Raw genomic sequence first — 17,011 nt, 5'->3', positions numbered from 1 at the left:
AATGATAAAACTATGATGAGAAAAAAAGAGTTCAATAAGCACTACATTCTCAGGCCACCTGCTATAGGTATTTAAAAACCCCACAGAATCTATCTGGTCCTGAGAATGTTGCTATATGTTAATATAGGATCTTCTGCCTCATAGATTGTTATTATATATTATACTCATATATTTTTTAAAGAAAGTATAAAAGTATTTTAATACATTTTAGAAAATTTTGCATCAAAATATCCTATACAAAACTACAGGTAAATTAAAAAAATATAAATGTTGACATTACAAATATATGATCAATATGAAATAATTATGGAAGTATTAAAAATATAGAATTTTTATATTTATAAAGATCATAGTGAAAATCCAGAATTATTAAGTAAATAACAGATGACTACATAAAAATGTACAACTTTAGTGAGGTAAAAGGCCACAAACAAAATTAAAAATAGTATAGAGAAAAATATCTTAACATATCAAATGATTAATACTACTGAAAAACAAAAATATAAATGAAAAAATGGAAAAAAAGTCCATGCTTTGAAAACTGATAGAACAGAAATGGCTAATAAATACTATATGTGACACATGTTTATAAAGGAAATAAATGAAAGTAACTCTGAAATACTGCTTATTGTCACATCAACAAAAATTTGTAAAGATTTACAACATTTCATACTGGCAGAATGTAGGAAGGCTCATTGTAATATACTCTTGATGGGAGTGTGAAAGCATCACTTTTACACAATTTTGGAGTACACTTGAACTTTTGGGAAACTTTTTGGAATATATCAGATAGAAAAATTAGATGCCACCTACGCAGAGAAACAGTTGAACAGTTTTTCTATGTGGAAAGCTCTGAAGCCAGTTGGAATAAAAACTAGGAAGACCTCTGTTCACAGACAGAACACTAACACTCAATGAAAAATCTCTAATTGCAGAATACACACTGTATCAGGCTTTCACTTGTATTGTAAAAAACAAACCTAGACGTGCAAGTATATCTAAAAACAGAAAAGGTACTGAGAAGTCCGCACTTCACCTGTTTGTAACATAGTTTATACACAGCAATCAAGAAATGGCTCCTTCTTGAGAGGGAGTAAGTAGCAAGGGAATAAACTGAAGTGGAATTTTCACCTTCAGTTTAGTAAATTTTCTGTACTATTTGAATTTTTTATAATGAGGCTAAAGTATGACTTAAAATTTAAAAGATATGAGGTCCATTAGTATGTATGACTGAGTGAAAAAAATGCAAATTTCAAATGTGTTTAACAGTCTTATTTTCATTAAGAACAGAAATACATAATGCTATAATATTTGAATTTTACTATTGCATGCATTACTTTTATAATTAAAGAACAGTTCTAAAGAAATGTTTAGTTGCTTAAAATGGCAAGTTCCAGTTAAAAGATGGCATCCTGCATAAGTGATTTTCCTGACCCTGCCAAGTGAGTATAGATTACTTCCTGTATGTATTAATTTAGGGCCCACAGTTTTCCTGGCTTTAAGATATTTCATAAAAGTTTCTGATAAGATAATTTTGTATTTCTATTTACATAATACATCCTGAAATTAGCAATATGTACATCAGTACTATACTGTACAATTAATTTATTTTTAGAAAAACTATTTTACCCACATCTGGGATCAGGCTAGTTCAATGGGTTCACTCTAATTAAGTACTTAGAAATTAGGTATTTACCTAGTTACAGCTAGGAAGTGGCAAAATTTCAAGAATGTGCCATCTGACCACAGCCATATAAGGAAGGTATTTAAGAACTCACAGAATTTATCATAATTCTATGTATATGACTAAAGTCTGACAATCATTAATTCACAATCATGATCTTTTACCTCTTAAAATATTACTTTTTAAAAATTAGCTGTTCAGTTATAATTTACACATTAATATTTTATCAAATGTTCCTATTAGAATTCACAAAATATTTAATTGAAGTATAACTGAATAGATTAACTGAAGCCAGACAGATATGGATTTGAATTCTAACTCTGTCCTTTAATAGCTCTGTGACACTGGGCCAATTACTTGACCCTATTAGAATATTCTTTCCTTGTAAGTATAATATACAAGTATAATACAAGTATATACAGGTATTATACAAGTATATACAGGTATAATACAAGTATATACAAATATAATACAAGCATATTCAGATATTATACAAGCATATACAGGTATTATACAAGTATATACAGGTATTATATAAGTATATACAGGTATAATACTAAGAAAACAGCAGAAGTGCTGTGAGGCTCAAGTAAAAATAATGTATGTATTAAATAATAGTTATAATTTATTGAATACCTATCTTTGTTGACCATGTGCACAGAGATGTTCACAATTCATGAAGCATGTGGGAACTAAGAAAAACTATTCTCCTCAGTAAAATGAAGACTATATATAACCCTCACTACCTTCACAGCACAGGAACAGCTGTGAAGCACAGAGTATTGTGTCTGATGTCCTGAAATGTCACGTATCGTGATACACATATTGATTGTGCTACTATTTACACAACATACAACTGATCATATTTTTCAGTATTTGGTAATTAATTAAAGTCCCAATAAGTCACAAAAGCAAAGTGAATAGTTAATATTATTTTTAAAAATTGCACACTAGCCTGACTAAGCAGTGGCACACTGGATAGAGTGTCAGACTGGGACGCGGAGGACCCAGGTTTGAAACCCTGAGGTCCCCGCTTGAACGTGGGATCATAGACATGACCCTATGGTTGCTGGCTTGAGACCAAGGTCACTGGATTGAGCAAGGGGTCACTCGCTCTGCTGTAGCCCCCCAGTCAAAGCACATATGAGAAAGCAATCAGTGAACAACTAAGGTGCTGCAACCATGAGTTGATGCTTCTCATCTCTCTCCCTTCCTGTCTGTCCCTATCTGTCTCTCTCTCTAACTGTCAAAAAGAAATAATAAAAAATAAAAAATTGCACACTACTTTTTTACATGTGTATGACACTCAGTGGACTTCTCTATACAGATCACCAGTCCTCTTCATAGTACTATATATTTTGTGTACTTTTTTAATGTTAAATATCAACTTACTGAAACTCCTCAAATGTTTTTAATTAAACTGCTTGGGTATAGACAACTACAACTTGCTTTTTTTAATTGCTTCGTTCAAAACACAGCTGCTTCACAAATACAAGATAAGCACATAGTCTATGATTTATTCATGATATTCAACAGAAAACGCTAACCTGTAGTCACAGAGACAAAAAGTGGTTATTTTATGAGATAATGACTGGGAAAAGGCATGTGGGAAGCCTGGGTTTCTAGTATCATGTTATACGCTATATCAGGGGTCCCCAAACCTTTTACACAGGGGGCCAGTTCACTGTCCCTCAGACCGTTGGAGGGCCGGACTATAAAAAAAAACTATGAACAAATCCCCATGCACACTGCACATATCTTATTTTAAAGTAAAAAAGCAAAACGGGAACAAATACAATATTTAAAATAAAGAACAAGTAAATTTAAATCAACAAACTGACCAGTATTTCAATGGGAACTATGCTCCTCTCACTGACCACCAATGAAAGAGGTGCCCCTTCCGGAAGTGCTGCGAGGGCCGGATAAATGGCCTCAGGGGGCTGCATGTGGCCCGCGGGCCATAGTTTGGGGACCCCTGCGCTATATCATGTCCCAGGTGATTACAAAGCGTATACATCTGTAAATAATCCTCTGTAATTTAAAACTTGTTCATTTTACTGTATATAACACCTGAATTTACAAAATAACAAAACCAAAAAAATCCCCCAAACAAAAAACCTACAGTTAGTCAAAGATATATAGCTGTCCCTCATCTAAATTCACCATCCTACCTGACCAGGAGGTGGCGCAGTGGATAGAGCGTCGGACTGGGATGCAGAAGGACCCAGGTTCGAGACCCCCAGGTCGCCAGCTTGAGCATGGGGCTCATCTGGTATGAGCAAAGCTCACCAGCTTGGACCCAATGTCGCTGGCTTAAGCAAGGGGTTACTCGGTCTGCTGAAGGCCCACAGTCAAGGGACATATGAGAAAGCAATCAATGAACTAAGGTGTCGCAACGAAAAACTAATGATTAATGCTTCTCATCTCTCTCCGTTCCTGTCTGTCCCTATCTATCCCTCTCTCTGACCCTCTGTCTCTGTAAAAAAAAAAAAAAAAAAAAAAGAAAGGATTATATATAAATAAATAAATTCAACATCCTTTGTTTTCAAATTGTTTGTTCTTAAGCACTGTACAAAATCTTTTGTTTGTTATTCTAAGACCAATACTGCCTAGTTTCAACCACCACAAAATCACCCCATAAATAGAGGGTGAGCAAAAGTAGGTTTACAGCCTGAGCCGGATAGCTCTGTTGGCTAAAACATCATCTCAAAGTGCAGAAGTTGCCAGTTGGATCCCTGGTCAGGGCACATACAGGAACAGATTGATGTTCCTGTCTCTCTCTCCCCCCTTTCCTTCAGTAAATAAATATTTTTAGTGTGACCAGGTGGTGGTGCAGTGGATAGTGCGCCAGCCTGGGAGGCTGAGGACCCAGAATCAAAACCCCAAGGTCACTGGCTCAGCTGTAGCCCCCCCCCCAACCCCCCTGGTCAAGGCACATATGAGAAAGCAATGAATGAACTAAGGTGCCATAACAAAGAACTGATGCTTCTCACCTCTCTCCCTTCCTGTCTGTCTGTCCCTATCTGTCACTCTCTCTGTTCCTCTCACTTAAAAAAAAAATTTTTTTAAGTAGGTTTATAGTGGTAAGCACACAAAACACAGTGTTTATTCTTTTATTTTTTTATTCCTTTTTAGAGAGGGGACAGAGACAGAGAGGAGGGGGGGAGGAGCAGGAAGCATCAACTCCCATATGTGCCTTGACCAGGCAAGGCCAGGGTTTTGAACTGGTGACCTCAGCGTTCCATCCAGGTTGACACTTGATCCACTGCGCCACAGGCCAGGCAGTTCTTATGATATTTATTATTGTATTATTTTCCATATGAACTGTAAATGTACTTTTGCCCACCCCATATACTTTTCTATATGGTTGTGTGTTGTAAGAATTAAATGAGTTTCCATTTAAACTATAAAATAACTGAAAGCTGGGATTCTATTGCCTGTCAGATGCCTTTATCAATATAAACCATGTCTAAATCAAAATTTTAAATGTACTTTATTCTAATGATGAACATACTCTTTTATATTCTTTTATCTCCTCAATTTGTAGGCTTTTACCACTTCCTGAAACCCTTTCCCCTCATTCCCTCGAATGTATTTACTGACTAAAAGTAAATCTGGTATACTTCCTAAACTAATGATTTGTTCAGTTTTTTTCTTTTTAAAAAATTAATTTATTGATTTTTAGAGAGAGGGAGGGAAAGAGAGAGGCAGAAACATCCATTTGTTTCTGTATGTGACCTGACTGGGGATGGAACCTGCAACTTTTGTACATCGGGACACACTGCTCCAATCAACTGAGCTATCTGGCCAGGGCATAATTTGTTCATTTTGTAACATACTCAGTAACCAGTGACTCTACAATGCACTCCTCTGAATTCCGCAGCAGCCTAACATTAATTACCTGCCAGTGTGAACCTGAAGTTCCACAGAGGGTTCTCCTCCATGAACTAGCTCAACTGGTTTGTCGGTGTTTTGCACTTTCCTTCGGCCAGCATGTTCTTTGTTTGTCATTATCATTCTTTCTGCTTGGATGGCCTATTCTTCCCATCAAAATCCTAGCCACTGGAACTTAAAATGTTCAGTTCCCAAACTTCCCTCCCCAACTGAACATACCCGTTTGGAACTGTTTTGTCTTCTGAATCCCTATACCTCCTTAAACACAGTAACTATGTTTTTCAACTAGCCTATAAACTACGTACTTAAGAGTAAGGATTATCTTATTGTAATCTCCAAAACGCAATCAGTATGCAAGGAGTAACATAAAAGTAACATAAAAGTAAAAATGTATATGGCCTTAAGATATTCTTAACCTTAATATGCCATAATTTCTTCATCCTTTAACTGTAACAACACAATCCCCCTCAAACAACTACAGAGAGAATGAAATGAGTGTCCACAGGTAAAGCATGTGAAATAGTTCTGGGCATAGTAGGCACAATATAAAGTGTTTGCTTTCATTCTCATGACCATCATCATCATCATCATCATCATCATCACCATCATCACCATCATCCCCAAATTTAAAAAGTTCTGGAGGTAATGAAAAGAAATTTGAAAAGGCTTCTTACAGGAGCAAATCATTAAAGGAAAAGGACATGGAGGTTAAGCGACTAGCATATGCAAAGCACACAAAAGGTTTTAAATTAACCTGACAAAAGTAAAAAATCTGAACAAAATAGTGGTGATTTTCACAGAACACAGAAAAAAGAGACTAAATACTGAAATACTATCCAATATCCAAAAAGCAAGGAACTGTGCCCAGTTAAGATTCTTCCTGAGCAGAGAACCGGCCTTTATCTTTACTGACTGATGCAACTGTTAGCACCTGACATGACAATGTGCACAGGACACACTCTGGTGGGACTTTATAAAGCTTGAGGGAAAAGATGCCGAAGGTGAGTTTTTTAAGTAGACCTCTCTCCTGATGTACGTAATCCATGTACTCCTTATTGAAAAGACACAGGCCTCCAGCCCAGGGTTCTCACTGAACCCTTGCTCAGTCAGAGAGACTCACCTGATCCAGGAGTAATGAGAGGCCCCTCTAATTCTAGAGCCTCGTCTTCAGACTGGTCATCTAGCTTTTTCTTTTTTTTCTTTGTTGGATCTCTGGGCTTTTTCAAAAGAGAAAGTTCTTCAGGGTGTCTGATATCTGTTGAGATAAGAAAACATTATTTTACTAGAATAACAGAAAATTTAAACACTTTACATTTGGTAAATCCATCTATTAATCCATTTCACAGTAAGAATTTGTAATTTCCTTCTGTGTACATGTGTTTGTTTTGCCACTTATCAATGCCATGCAAAAGGAAATATAACATTTTGGGTTTTTTTTTATTTTTCTAGATTTTAGAAAGAGGAGAGGGAGGGAAAGAAACATCAATTTGTTTTTCTTCCCTTCCATTGCACTCAACTGGTTGATTCCCGCATGCACTCCAACTAGGGATCGAACCCGCAACCCTGGCTTATCAGGATGATACTCCAATCAATCAAGCCACATGGCCAGGGCTGAAATAGGACATTAAAAAAAATAATATACTAAAGCACTCTTAATTCATACCTATCTTACAAATGTGGTGACCTCAAAGTGGAAAGATAATGATCTATAGTACAAAAATAAAATATCAGAATTCTTACTTATGTATTTATTTTTACATAGAACCATACGAAATTAAGCTTTGTATTACATGGCAGCCCTCATTCATGTTGCATATACAATAAATGTAATGAAAATATCATTACTAAATCTCAAAATTTTGAGTCAAACTTTTCTGCCTTATTTCAAATGGCTACAAGTTTCTGTTTATTCTATTCATTTTCATGTGAGCCATCTGATTCTGATTTCATGTGAGCAAATAGTTAAATGAAAGTAACAAAAAGAATTAAAGACAATTCAAATAGGTATATATTACATTAATATTATATATTACCATGTCCCTGAATTGCAAGAATTGTTAAGAAGTCAATTCTCCCCAAAGTGAGCTAAAGATTCAATGGAATCCAATTCAAAATTCCAACTTGCTTTTTTGTACAAGTTCACAAATTGGTTGTAAAATTTATATGAAAATGAGAACAATTTTAGAATAGTCAAAGCAATTATTAAAAATAAAGTTGGAGGACTTGTACCTGATTTCAATATATCATAGAGCTACAGTAATCAAGACAGTGCAGTTATTGGCTAAATGATAAGACACAGACAAACAGAACAGAAGACAGGGCCCACCTGGCCGGTTGGCTCAGCGGTAGAGCGTCGGCCTAGCGTGCGGAGGACCCGGGTTCGATTCCCGGCCAGGGCACACAGGAGAAGCGCCCATTTGCTTCTCCACCCCTCCGCCGCGCTTTCCTCTCTGTCTCTCTCTTCCCCTCCCGCAGCCAAGGCTCCATTGGAGCAAAGATGGCCCGGGCGCTGGGGATGGCTCTGTGGCCTCTGCCTCAGGCGCTAGAGTGGCTCTGGTCGCAACATGGCGACGCCCAGGATGGGCAGAGCATTGCCCCCTGGTGGGCAGAGCGTCGCCCCTGGTGGGCGTGCCGGGTGGATCCCCGTCGGGCGCATGCGGGAGTCTGTCTGACTGTCTCTCCCTGTTTCCAGCTTCAGAAAAAAGAAAAAAAAAAAAAAGAAAAAAAAAAAATAGAAGACAGGGCCCAGAGCAGACTCATATATAGGTAGGTGTCAATTACCTTGAACAAAGGTGCCATGGCAATTCAAAAGGAAAATCTTTTCAAGAGTGCTGAACAAGAATCATGTCTTTTTTTAAAGAACATTAGTCCTTACCTGATACAATATGCAAAAATTAATTCTAAGTGGATCACAGAGCTAAAAGAAAATATAAGTAGACAAAGCTAGATAAGACACACACGTGCACACACACCACCGAAAAATATCTCCCGCCAATACAAAGAAAAACAAAGCCAAAAACAAAGCCCTGTTCTTTAAAAAATATTGTTGAGCCTGACCAGGCACTGCTGCAGTGGATATAGCATCAACCTGGGCGCTGAGGACCCAGGTTCGAAATCCCGAGGTCGCCAGCTTGAGCGCAGGATCATAGGCATGATCCCAAGGTCACTGGCTCAGCTGGAGCCCCCGGTCAAGGCATATATGAGAAGCAATCAATGAACAACTAAAGTGCTGCAACTACAAGCTGATGTTTCTCATCTCTCACTTCCCGTCTGTCCCTCCTCCTCCTCTCTCTCTCTCAAAAAAAGAAAATATTGTTGAGATAACAAAAAGGCAAGCTGTATACACAAAATATTCACATAACATATACATATACCTGACAAAGGACTTATATCCAAAAATAGTAAGAACCCTTACAACTGAGACATGAAGTAAAGATTTGGACAAGGACTTCACCCGAGTACAAAAGAATGGCTAAGCAAGACATGCGCAACATTATTAGTCAGGAAAATACAACTTAAAACCATGAGATAGCATTATACACACATCAGAGTAGCCATCATTATTATTGATAATACCCTGTGTTGGTAAGGATGTGGAGGAAACTGTAACTTTCAGACTCAGCTGGTGGGAATGTGAAATGAGATAGTTTTTAAAAAAGTTTTCTTATGAACACATACAACTTAAACATTCACTTCCAGTTCTTTACTCAAGAAAATGAGCACATCTGTAATAACTTTATTCATAAAAGCCCAAACCAGAATAACCCAAATGGATGAACAAAATGTTTTCTTTTCATGTCAGTGGAACACACAATGGAATATACAATGGAACACAACTCATCAGTAACAGGAAACAAACTACTGATACATGCAATAACCTGAATGTATCTCTGAACTATTACACTAAGTTCAAGAAGCCAATTAGGCCCTGGCCCGTTGGCTCAGGGGTAGAGCGTTGGCACGGCACAACCCGAGGATGTCCTGGGTTCGATTCCCAGCCAGGGCACTCCGGAGGCGAGACCATCTGCTTCTCCACCCCTCCCCCCTCTCCTTTCTTTTCTTTTCTTTTTTTAATTATTTTTTATTAATATTTTCCTCTCCTTTCTTTCTGTCTCTCTTCTATGGCAACCAAGGCTCAGTTAGAGCAAGTTAGCCCCAGGCGCTGAGGGCGGCTCCATAGCCTCATCCCCTAGGAGGCCTGCCAGGTGGATCCTGGTTGGGACACATGCAGGAGGAGTTTGTGTCTCTGCCTCCCAGCTTCTCACTTAAGAAAAAACGAAAGCCAGTTAGAAAAAGACATATCCTATAGGATTCAATTCATAAAATTTTAAAAATTAACAAATATGTAGTGACAGGGCAGATCAGTGAGTATCTGGCTACAGTTTGAGGGCTGATAAAAATGTTCTATATCTTGATTATGGTAGTTTCACAGATATAAACGTGTTAAAACTCATCAAACTGTACACTTCAAATAGGTTCAATTTATTTTATATCAATTATACCAAAATAGTTATAAAATAAAGAACATAAAGATCATGAAAGCCAAGGGAAAAAAAGCAGAAGGGAGAAGCACTGAGTCTCTATATCATGTTTGACAGCACTACATTATGTCAAGGTCTGAATGAACCAAATACAACTCACTCTGTAACTTGTAATGCTCTTGGATTGCTAGGTTGCTAGATCAAAGTTGGGGTTTTTTTTTAATTTTTATTTTATTTATTCATTTTTAGAGAGGAGAGAGAGAGGGAGAGAGAGAGAGGAGAGAGAGACAGAGAGAGAGAAGAGGGGAGGAGCTGGAAGCATCAACTCCCATATGTGCCTTGACCAGGCAAGCCCAGGGTTTTGAACCGGCGACCTCAGCATTTCCAGGTCGACGCTTTATCCACTGCGCCACCACAGGTCAGGCTAGATCAAAGTTTTATAGTAGTTTGTACCTTCTGGAGCTCACAATATCCACCAATTTCAACCCAGTATTATAAATTTAAAAAGCTCTTTGGTTGTAGGGGAACCTGAAAGCAGGACGGACCACACTGCTACAGGACTGATGAAGCACAATTTGAGGTGGAAGTATACAGCCAAACTATTAATTCACACCTCAGCTTTACTAGTATTGCTGTGTGACTTTGGGCAAGCTACTCAGCCTGTCAGTGTCTGAGTTTTCTTATCTGTAAAATAAGAATAACAACACGCCTCAGGAGACTGTTATGAAAACTAAATGATTCATACAGGTAAAGTTCCTTGAACAGGGCAGGCACATAACAACTGTTCTGTAAGTATTAGGTGTTTATGCTTTTCTCTAACTTTAAAAATTATACAATCATTTGGAAATTACAAACAGTATAATCAAGTCCTTCAAAACCTGTTCTTGAGCCTGACCAGGCGGTGGCGCAGTGGATTGAGTGTCGGACTGGGATGCGGAAGGACCCAGGTTCGAAAGCCCAAGGTCACCGGCTTGAGCACAAGTTCACAAGCTTGAGTGTAGGGTCTCTGGCTTGAGGTGGGATCATAGACATGACCCGTGGTTGCTGGCTTGAGCCCAAAGGTCACTGGCTTAAAGTCCAAGGTCGCTGGCTTGAGCAAAGGGTCACTCGCTCCCCGCTTCCCCCCTATCAAGGCACATATGAGAAAGTAATCAATGAACAATGAAGGAGCCGCAACAGAGAACTGATGCTTCTCATCTCTCTCCCTTCCTGTTTGTCTGTCCCTCTCTGTCTGTCTGTCTGTCTGTCTGTCTGTCTCTCTCTCTCTCTCTCTCTCTCTCTCTCTCACACACACACACACACACACACACGTGCACAAATAACCTGTTCTTGAAAAATGAAATGACTGGCTAAATGGGATCATTTTAATAGATGTATAAAATTCTGTGTAAATTATATAATTTAACCATTCGTCTAATACTGAGTCCTTTATAAATAATATAGTTATACAAACATCTATCTATGTATATTTTTTCTCCATATTTTATTTCATTAGGAATTCACTGAAGTAGAATTACTGGATCAAATGTTTTAATAAATTTAAGGCAAAAGTGAGCAATATGGGCAAATGTCATGTTTTCAAGCTTACTTATTTGGAAAACAGTATGTTTACCTCCGTTGTTTATATTTCCAAATATAATGTACAATATTTCCTCAAGTATTTTTGGCCATTTATATACATTTCCTTCCTTTGCTCATTTTTCTATTAGATTTCTTCTAATCAAAAGTTAATCTGCATATAAAGATTAACAGTGGCAATCACTGCAAACAAGTTTGGACTTTTATTTTTTAATTTTATATATACTTTATCCCATGTATAAAAAAAATCCAAATAAATCTTTTTTTTTTTTGTATTTTTCTGAAGTTGGAAACGGGGAGGAAGTCAGACAGACTCCCGCATGCGCCCAACAGGGATCCACCAGGCACACCCACCAGGGGGCAATGCTCTGCCCATCTGGGGTGTTACTCTGTTGCAACCAGAGCCATTCTAGCGCCTGAGGCAGAGGCCACAGAGCCATCCTCAGCGCCCGGGCCAACTTTGCTCCAATGGAGCCTTGGCTGCAGGAGGGGAAGAGAGAGACAGAGAGGAAGGAGAGGGGGAGGGGTGGAGAAGCAGATGGGCGCTTTTCCTGTGTGCCCTGGCCGGGAATTGAACCCGGGACTCCTACATACCAGGCCGATGCTCTACCACTGAGCCAACCGGCCGGGGCCTCAAATAAACCTTTTAATAACTACATAGATTGTTTCTCTGTTCATTATCTGAATTTTACCACTAGGAACACTGATACTCATTTGATTTTTGTTTTGTTCTGTATTTTACAGGCTATTTTCTGGGGAATTTTTTTCTGAAACATGAAAATAGAATTACCAAAAAACTGTCTTGAACAGAGAGGTTACCAGACAGTAGATGAACATAACTGTTTTTGAATTATTAACAAATTTGGGAGTAAGTACATCTTAAATACTAACCAGAAAAAATCACATTAAAAATAAATGCTTGTTCCTTAAATTCTACCACTTTCTCAAGAGCTTCTAGGTATATCTGGTTTCTTTTTAAAGTTAAAAATAGAGCAGCATAGCCTGATCAATGGTGGAGCAGTAGACGGAGTGTTGATTTGGGACACTAAGGTCCCAGGTTCGAAATCCCAAGATCGTCAGCTTGAGCACAGACATGTCAAGTTGAATATAGGCTCGCCAGCTTGAGTAAGGGGTTGCCGGCTTGAGCGTGAGATCAGAGACATGACCCCATGGTCACTGACTTGAGCAAGGGGTCACTGGCTCTGCTTGAGCCCCTCAGTTAAGGCATATATGGAGAAGCAATCAATGAACAACTAAAGTGACAAAAGTACAAGTTGATGCTTTTCAACAAATTGATATTTCTGTTCCCCCCTCTAAAATCAATACATTTTAAAAAATTAATATATAAAAAAATTAAAGGGGGTAAAAGTGTAGAGTAAAAGGAAATGAACAGATACCTAAAACTAATAAATCAAGAAATAACAGTATAAGCATCTTATTTAGAATAATAGTACTAAATGTCAGAAACACTTTAAAAAAAGTGGTTAAGAACGTGCTTAGGGCCGACCTTTTTTTTTTTTTTTTTTTTAAAGTGAGAGTAGGGGAGATAGACTCCTCACATGAGCCCTGACTAGATCACTGGCAATCCCCATCTGGGGCCAATGCTCTGCCCATCTGGGGCTGCTAGCAACTGAGCTATATTTAGCACCCGAGGTGGAGGCTCCATGGAGCCATCTTCAATGCCAGGGGCCAATGTGCTTGAATGGAGCCATGGCTGTGGGAGAGGAAGAGAGAGAAAGAAAGAGAAGGGGGAGGGGAAGGGAAGGAGAAGCAGATGGTTGCCTCTCCTGTTCTACTGCTGAGCCAACTGGCCAGGGCTGTGGCTGGCCTTTTTAACTTTAATTCTGCATCTATTTGATAAAAATGTTTTAAATGTTTCTGAACAAGAATGGATAAAGGAAAACTGTTTAAGAAACTGTTGGAACATCTAAGGGAGAGAGGATAGTGATGTGGTCTACTAGAGCAGTAGTGCTGGCAGAGGTGGAAAGATGTGAAAAGATTCAGGATATATCTTGGGAGACAAAAGTAACAGTTCTAGGTGACTAAAGAGGTGCAGGTGAGGAAGAGAGTGGCGCTAAGGATGACTCCCGGGTTTCTAGTATGTGTATCTGGGATGGTGGTCCTTCTCCTGCTACGGAAACTTCTAAGTGACAGTGAGGGAAGAGGGAGCACAAAGATTTGGGAAGAAATGCTATGAGCTCAGTTTTGTCCATGTTCAATTTGAAATTTCTGTGAAAGAAATGGTTATTATAAATAATGTTTCACTGAGCAAATGATAGCTTTCAAAAGATGTATAAACTAGACAAAAATCAAGGATAAATTAAAAATAGAGGGTCTCCACTAAGATGGAGCAATAAGGACCAGGTTTTACTTTCTGCATTATTTAACCAATAAAAAAGGAAAAGTTTTCAGACATTAGACAAGAAGCACAGGAGAAAAGAGAAAAAAACAGGAGGAGCCCTTTGAGTACACCAGCATTCTGCCTAGAAGTAGTGCAGGGACAGGAGGGGCAAACAGAGCCGGGTCTTACTGACTTGGAGATCTGATATGGAGTTCCCGGAAGCCAAGAAATGACTAGAATTTATGAGTCAGAGTACTGGAGAGACGGGAGCTCCGCAGAGAGCTCTGGGGGTCTGCAATTACGTACTGGAGTCTGGCTGGATACTAATCTGTGCATCAGTGAGTGAAAAGGCCTCCTAATACAGGGTACTGAAAAGAATCCCCAGAAGGAAATTAGTTGTAGTCCAATGGCAGCTCTGGACCTACCCTGACAGCTTAAGAGCAAGCACCAAAGGGATCCAACTGATTTGAATTTCATGTTAATCCCTCCAAAAGTTAACACTACTTAAAATAAATCCAGGTACCAACAATGTACAATGTAATGAGTCCAGTATTCAATCAAAAATTACCAAATATAAAGAGGTGGGAAAATATGGCCCATACCAGGAGTTAAAGGAAAAAAAGAAAGTAACAGAAGTAGAAACAACTATAACGATAGAATCAATAATCAAAGATACTGAAGTAGCTATTATAAATACACTTCATGTTAAAATAAAGGAAAGCATAATGAGGAAAATAAAAGATCTGTGTATTTTAAAAAGGCCAAAAACAAACTTCTAGTGATGAAAAAAAAATACATCTGAAATGTTGGAAAATACACTGGATGGGATTATCATATTAGAAGAAAATCAAATGAGCTTAAAAATACAGCAACGGACACTACTCAAATGAAGCACAAAAATAAAAACTGAAAAAAGAAATATAGTATCAGTGACCTTTGGAACTAGAGTCCACAAAGGATAGAAGATGTGGGAAGGAACACTAAAAATTATTTGAGAAGCTACTGGTTGGAAATTATCCAGATTTGATGAAGATCATAAATCCACAGATCTAAGAAATGCAACGAACCTAGAACAGAATAAACCTAAGGAAAACTATGCCGAGACACATTAGAATTAAACTGCCGAAAACCAGGATAAATATAAATTTCTAAAAGGCTAACAGAGAAAACATACAGGGGAACAAATAAAAGATCAACAACAGACTTCTCTGAAATTACACAAGCCAGAAGATACTAGAAAGATATCTGTAAATTACTGGGGGGGGGGGGGGAGAGGGGGGGTCTGAATGCTTCACTCAGCTGCAATATCAAAAATTAAAGCAAAATCAAGATTTTACAACAAAAGGTGTGTGTGGGGGGGGGGGGTCACCACTAGCAGACGGGCACTATATAAAGGTCATATGAAGTCTTTTAAATAGAACAAATACATAGAGAGTTATCCTTAGAAGGAGCACTGAAAAGTAGTAAATGTGTGGGTAATTGCAAAAAAAACATTTTCCTTATTCTAATACTATGAAAGACAATTGTTGTTTTAGGGGAAAATAAGATATTCTCGGTTTTAGCATATGTGAAAGTAAAATATATGACAATTATAGAAAGGACAGGAAAGGAGAAATGGAACTATGGTGTTAAAAGGTTATTATACAATGTATGAAATGGTATATTACACTCTTTGAACATAGACTGTGAATAAATTAAAAGTCATGTTGTTAACCCAAGAGCAACCACTAAAAAGACAAAATAAAAGTAGTATAGCTATTAGAGTAGGCACAGGTGGATATAAATACAATCATAAACAAACCCTCCTCAATTCAAAAGAAAACAAACACAAAAAAATAAAAATAAACACCATATAAAAAAGTAGCTATCAGATTTAAACCCAACTATATTGATAACCACAAATATTAATGGTCTAAAAGTTTATAAAAGAGTAGGGATTATCAAAATAGATTTTTTAAAGCAGCCTTAACTATATGTTGTTTATAAGAAATCTAATTTAAAGATACAGATTAAAAGAAATACGCTAGAAAAAGATACAGTATTATCAGGAATAGAGAAGATCATTTCATAGTGATAACAAAGTAAAGTCTTCAAGAGGACATATTCTACATGTGTGTATATACCAGTAAGAATACCACAATAAAACTGACCAAAGTGAAGGAGTAGGAACAAATCAGTAATTCTAGTTGAAGGTCTCAACATCCCTCTCTTATCATCCGGTCATTCACATGACATTCCCACCTGATGACAATTACAGTCTTTCAAATGGATATATCAATAGAAAGTTTTATATATTTGAGATAAACCTTAATCATAATCATGATGTGTTAAGCTTTTTATATACTGCTAGATTCAAGTTGCTAAAAGTTTGACTTTTTAAATCTATGAACAAAAATCATTAAAGAGGTCTTCATCAAAATTAAAACTTGTTCTTCAATAAACACTTAATCAAATTAAAAGGTAAGCCAGAGATTAAAATATTTGTAAAACATATCCAATAAATTTTCCATATCCAGAATATGCAAAAATGCTTACAATCCAGTAAGATGATAGATATCCTAAAAAAAGGGGGGGGGGCAAAGGATTGAGCTACTTTACTAAAGAATATTCATGGTGGCAATTAAACACATGAAAAGATAGTCAATATCATTAGTCATTACAGTAATGCAAACTGAAGCCACAAGGAGATATTACCCCACACCCACCAGAATAGCCCAAACTAGAAAATGTTAACAGTAGTTTAAGTATTCTCCATTTGTTTTTCATCTTTACTTTTATAGAAAAAGTAATCTTTATTGTTTGTTTTTGTTTTGTGTAGTTTATTTTCATTCCACAGTGAGATCTTACAGTATTTGTCTTTTTCTGACTTATCTGACTTAGCATAATACTCTCAAGGTCCATTCATGTTGTTGCAGATGACAGGATTTCCATTATTCCACTATGTATTATGGGTAAATGAAATTCTATTGTGTGTTCATTCGTTCACATCTGTATTCATTTACCTGTTGAAGGACACTCAGGTTGTTTCCAAAT

At 37.5% G+C, this 17,011-nt stretch overlaps 1 protein-coding gene across 6 annotated transcripts in view; it reads right to left on the bottom strand.

Moving 5' to 3' along the window:
* The window catches only part of FERMT2 (FERM domain containing kindlin 2), a 102,620-nt gene that overhangs the window by 24,071 nt on the left and 61,538 nt on the right, over positions 1-17,011 (bottom strand). For all 6 annotated transcript variants that reach the window (XM_066343864.1, XM_066343865.1, XM_066343867.1 and 3 more), the window contains exon 4: positions 6,699-6,833. In XM_066343864.1, coding sequence (XP_066199961.1) covers positions 6,699-6,833 — 135 coding nt within the window. The remainder of the gene's footprint in view (positions 1-6,698; positions 6,834-17,011) is intronic.

Source organism: Saccopteryx leptura, chromosome 6 (genome assembly GCF_036850995.1).
Source record: "Saccopteryx leptura isolate mSacLep1 chromosome 6, mSacLep1_pri_phased_curated, whole genome shotgun sequence".
In the NCBI taxonomy this organism is placed as follows: domain Eukaryota; kingdom Metazoa; phylum Chordata; class Mammalia; order Chiroptera; family Emballonuridae; genus Saccopteryx; species Saccopteryx leptura.
The sequence above is the reverse complement of the archived record's forward strand: the minus strand, read 5'-3'. Positions and strand labels throughout refer to the sequence as shown.